At 45.6% G+C, this 5,244-nt stretch overlaps 1 protein-coding gene across 1 annotated transcript in view; it reads right to left on the bottom strand.

The window, feature by feature from the left end:
* The window catches only part of LOC102382214 (myosin heavy chain, skeletal muscle, adult-like), a gene marked incomplete at its 5' end in the record, with an annotated part of 6,948 nt that extends 1,707 nt beyond the window's left edge, over window positions 1-5,241 (bottom strand). Inside the window, 10 exons of the mRNA XM_006039323.2 lie at window positions 578-716; window positions 998-1,101; window positions 1,211-1,309; window positions 1,402-1,465; window positions 2,443-2,535; window positions 2,622-2,742; window positions 2,841-2,868; window positions 3,594-3,750; window positions 4,897-5,040; window positions 5,131-5,241. Of these exons, the coding sequence (XP_006039385.2) occupies window positions 578-716; window positions 998-1,101; window positions 1,211-1,309; window positions 1,402-1,465; window positions 2,443-2,535; window positions 2,622-2,742; window positions 2,841-2,868; window positions 3,594-3,750; window positions 4,897-5,040; window positions 5,131-5,241 (1,060 nt within the window). The remainder of the gene's footprint in view (window positions 1-577; window positions 717-997; window positions 1,102-1,210; window positions 1,310-1,401; window positions 1,466-2,442; window positions 2,536-2,621; window positions 2,743-2,840; window positions 2,869-3,593; window positions 3,751-4,896; window positions 5,041-5,130) is intronic.
* Window positions 5,242-5,244: the final 3 nt, after the last annotated feature.

Below are 5,244 nucleotides of genomic sequence, written 5' to 3'. Positions count from 1 at the left end.
TTTTTTTTTTTTTTTTTTTTTAAACAGCTGGGAGCTGGGGCTTGGCGGGGCAGTTATTGATGGGGCTGGGACAGTGGGTGTGGATCGGGGGGGAGCAGGCAGGGCATGGAGCTTGGTGGGCATTCCCCCATGGTTCCCTTCCCCCCTCCTCCACCCCACCCCGCCACCCCCTACTTACTGGCACGGAGTCCAGCTCCAGCTCCAGCTCCCTGCAGCAGCAAGTGGGATATGACTGAATCTCCGTAGCTCTCCGAATCTTTTCCAAATTGATTTGGAGAGCTTTGAATCAATTCAAACCTTCTTACTGGTCTCCTGATTTGATTTGGATTCAGAGATTCGGCCACTGAATTAGACCAAATCTCCTCTGAATTGAATCAGCACCCAAAGCTTCGCACAGCCCTAATGTATATAAGAAATATATATATTCAACAGCCACTGTTATTGGTGAATTCCTTACAGCCTTGCATTTCAGTTTTGTTTGTATGTGCATTTATATCATCTTTCTAGAAAAATTAAAAAAAAAAAAAACTCAGTGAAATAGTCTTGACAATATGAACAAACAGAATTTGGCTAATACCTTCTGTGCCATCTGGCTCTGCTTGCTCCTCACGCTGCTTTTGTTTGAATTTCAGGTTCCCAAAGTGCATGACGGCTCCTGTCAGCTTGTAAATGGCTGTTTTCTCCTCAGCATTGAACCCCAGGATGTCAATGGCACTCTGTGAAAAGGATCAGTAAAGTCTCTGGGTGCGTCTACTTAAGACACTGACTGCGCAGTAGCTGAATAATACTGTGCAGTAGCATGACACAACATGGAAAGTGCTAATATCCTACTCTGCAGTATTATTAAGCTACTGCACAGTAATGTCACTTAAAAGATGTTCGCTAATTCAAGTACTAAATAAATCGGCAGTAATGACTGCACAGTAGTGCCTCATGTAGACACACCCCCTATCTAGTAAAGTTAATGCTCTACATAATAACTGCCACTGTTACTTACATCTGTGGCCATCAGCTCTTCTTGGTCATCAATGCTGGGAACAGTGATCTCCCCTTGACTCACAAATGGAAAGTCATAGGGGTTGGTGGTAATCAGAAGCATCTCTGAAAGAAAGAATAGGACACACATTGTCTTAGTTTAACGGGCTATGCGATAAAGTTAATCAGTAGCTGTTACTCAGCTTCTGTGAAAAATGTTAGTGATGCCTCTTACCAATGAGCTCTGGCCTCTTGTTGGACATGATCTGATAAAATATGTGGTAGCTTCTTTCTGCCTTGAGCTGGAATGTAACTCTAGACTTCTCCAGCAGATCTGGCAAGACCCATAAAATGCAATTAGCCACAAGAAAATAGAATGAGAATAGATAAAAAGGAATATTGGATATGTCCAGGAAGGTGTCTCACATGTTTCAATGTCAGCAGAAGCCAGCTTCCCTGTGGTGCCAAAGTGGATTCTGATGAATTTACCCTTTAAAGGAAAAAATGGCGTATTTACTCAGATTCACGATGAGGTTTCTCCCAAAACAAAATGTGGGGGGAAATAAAGCCTTGTCTTAGATTTGAGTATTTGCTGGAGACAGAAGTTGGTTCAGCTCCAGCTTTGGCCCCAGGCTCAGGGCTGAAGCCAATGCTGAGCCATGGCCTGTTTTGGATCAGGGTGGCTTGTGCAGTGTGAGAAAAGGCTCTCAGTCAGCGAGTGTGGACAGACTGTGTAGTTGGGGTGGGGAGTGAATGGGGGAGATCCGTGGTAGGGGGAAAACTTGCTAGACCCTACAGCCTCTCCTCCCCAACTTACCTTACACTCTGGCTCCAGCCATGGCTAGGCCCAAAACTGCTTCCGCTATTTTTGACTGGTGGGGTGGGCTAGGGCCAGGAAGCCACCACTGCTGTCTTCCCCAGAGCCAGAACCAGAGACAGCCAAAACTCCTCCAAAGATAAGTGGCAGAGGAAGAGGTGTGGGGGAGATGAAACACATAAATGGTGGGGTAAGGGGCGGGAGGCAGAAAGCTGGGGGCAAGGGGTGAGGGGGCAGGCACTATGGGGGGCAAATGGCAGAGGGGACAGGGAGAAGGGCAGCAAGCACAGCAGGCAAGGGGGCAAAGAATAAGGGGCAAGGGGCAGGATTTGGCCCCTTGCCCGCTGCCAGTGCTTTCTCTGCCATAGTTGTGGGAGGGGGGTGAATTTAAGATAACTTTCCACTAATTCAAGTCTAGATATGGAAAATTTTAATAAATTAATAATTTTCCATGTCTAGAATCTGCTTTGTGGGAGGGCAGGTCATCTTAAATTCAAAGTTGTCTTGGATTCAGGTAAATGTGGTAAGTAAGTCAAACATAAACGCTGCTGTGGGTACTTTTAAATGGCTTTAACTCTCAGCCTAGATTTATGTTATCATAGTCTACTTATAGGAATAATTGGACCAGATGCAATTCTCTTAAGACTTACAAAGCGTGAGGAGTTGTCATTTCTCACAGTCTTGGCATTGCCAAAGGCCTCCAGCAGAGGGTTGGCACTGATAATTTGATCTTCAAGGGTCCCCTGCAAAACAATTGTTATTGTCAAATTTCTTTGTAAATCACGTGTTAAAACAAATGGAGCATTTAATCGCATCTCCAAAACCTCACGTGCAGTTTGCCGGCCTGCTGCGGCTGCTCTTCCTTTTTCTTTTCCCCACTAGCTGCAATTGTTGCAAAGTACTGGATGACACGCTTCGTGTTCACAGTCTTTCCTGCACCAGATTCTCCACTGTCAAGCAAAACAAAGCAGCAGAGAACAGAGTCAGCCAGCTCATCTGGCTGCAGGTGGCAAAACAAAGATTGACCAGAGCAAAGGAGTTGACCTACGTGATCAAGATGGACTGATTCTCCCGATCTGTGAAGGAGAAAAAAATAAAGGTGACTTTTAATATTGTTTCTGAGCACCACGGAACTGATAAAAACTGTGAAATGTATGAGAGATCAATAGAGCGCGTCACAGGATACGTCAGCTTCAGGTCAACTTATATAACCATTTCCATCTCACAGAATTCTCTTTTAATGAAAGTGGCTTACATCTCCACGCAACAAATGGGTAGTACAGAACAATGATTCTATCTTCAACTTATGACATTTTTATGAGATCAGTTCAAAAAGCACGTGTGTGTGTGTGTGTGTGTGTGTGTGTGTGTGTGTGTGTGTAGTCCTACTCCTGGCATAGTGGGTTGAAGAATTCTGGTAGGCAAGTATTAACTATATGTAAAGTGCAAAGCAAGGGATTTTCTTTGGATATTTTCACACTTCTCTTTTCTGAGTCCACCTACAGTCAGAATGTGCAGAGCCAGATGCACAAAAGCAGTACTTTTTCATAACTATCCTTCTGAATTGCAAACAGACCTTGGTTTAGATTCCTGTTGAAATACTAAGACAATTCTAAATGTGGAATTGATGTTGGGTTCAGGATCAGTTTTGGTTTGGATGAATCCCTGATACTTCTGATGCAGTTTGCACATTACTTGCCTTGAACTTTGTTTATGACTTTAACTGTAACCTCATTTCCTTGCAAGGACACCGCTTCTCCTGGTACTATGTAATCACCTCTAAGGAGACTGAGTTACTCACCAGTTAACATGGACTGATAGGCATTGTCAGAGATGGAGAAGATGTGGGGAGGGGCTTCTTGACGCTTTTTCCCCCTGTATGCCCTGCCCCCCTCTGGGTTGTACACTGGCAGCCACTTGTAGGGGTTGACAGTGACACAGAAGAGACCAGAGTAGGTCTGTAAAAATAATACAGTTGTCTTAATATGACTATTATAGGCATATTAGAAACTGAAAAGCAAAGTTTAAACAAGTGCCTTCCTACCTGTGGAGCAATCCCACATGAAAACGCTCTGAAGATAGGAGCAACTCAGGCTCACGTCATAGCAAAGACAACTAAACACAGCAGGCACTTGAATTCCAAAAGATGCCCTTTCCCCTGTTTCTGCATCTGATTATTTCCAGTTACTGAGGAGAAGGGCTGGCCTTAGCAACAGGGACATGCCATACATTTTGGAGGAAAAGGGAAGGGAGATTGCTCTAATCCTAGTTACACAATAAAATCACATCCTACTTGGCTAGCAAACCATCAGAGAAAATGCTGAGACTGCATTTCATCTGCACCATGAGCTACAGCAGTCATCCATCCAGAAAACATGGCTTCGTCTTTCATGGGAGTACAAAAGCCTCTCCCTCAACTCCCCACAACATAAATCTCTCATAAAGTTGTAAAGAGAGTCAGAGAGGAGCATCCATGAAAAAGGGAGGAGAAGACACAATAAGAACAGTATCAGCAGAGGGATGAGAGGGGGTCAGTATCATAAAGGGACACAAGGGGGCTGAGTAGGGCTGGACTAACTGTTTAGTGGGCCCGATGCAAAATAGTGGGCCCCAGGCCCATCTAGACCCCCACCCCCCGGCACTGCCGCCCACAGGGAACAGGGCTTGCTTGGAGCCGCTGCTAGGAAGCAGCCACCATGGCAGCAAGTCCAGAGGAGGGGAGGGGAGGGGAGGGGAAGGGAAGAGAGGCGGGTGGGGCCATTTGCGCCGCTGCAGCGGGGGGAAGGATGGGGGCTTCCCCGCAGCTCAGGGCCCAAGGCATGTGCCTAGTTTGCCTTTGTGTTAATCTAGCCCTGGTGATGAGATGACACACAATGAAGGAAGGATTTAGTAAGTAACAGGGAAGGAAAGTGAAATGTCAATAGGTAAAAAGGGAAGAGAGAGGGGGAAGGAAAAGAAGGGGGAAAGACATGAATGGAGGGGTCAGAGACTGAGGAAGCATCTGGAAGGAGAAAAAACCAAAGAGCCAGGAAGTGGCAGAGAGAGACTGACGGATGACCTTCAGCCCAAAAAGGCAGCGAATTTCTGCTATAGCCTGCACTTACGTAGATCATCCAGGCTGCATAACGCTCTTTGAGGTTATACAGGACAGCAGGTTCATGGAGATGGGTCATCATAGCCATGTCCTCAATTTTATCATACTTGGGAGGGTTCATTGAGAAGATTTGATCATCCTTAACGGTGAGACTCTGTGAAGGCAATTAAAAAAAACAGTTTGTCTCAGTTAAGAGCACAGAGGAGGAACACAATGATACTCTTTGCTCCTTGTGTTTACTCACTTCTCCCTTTTCTGTCTTGACTGTGACCTTCCCTCCTTCCCTGCTCTGGATGCTGCCTTTCACATAGGATTCTTTAGCATGCGCCACAAAGACAGATGACTTGGCATCAAAAGG

This window comes from Alligator sinensis, unplaced genomic scaffold (genome assembly GCF_000455745.1).
Source record: "Alligator sinensis unplaced genomic scaffold, ASM45574v1 scaffold3736_1, whole genome shotgun sequence".
In the NCBI taxonomy this organism is placed as follows: domain Eukaryota; kingdom Metazoa; phylum Chordata; order Crocodylia; family Alligatoridae; genus Alligator; species Alligator sinensis.
The sequence above is the reverse complement of the archived record's forward strand: the minus strand, read 5'-3'. Positions and strand labels throughout refer to the sequence as shown.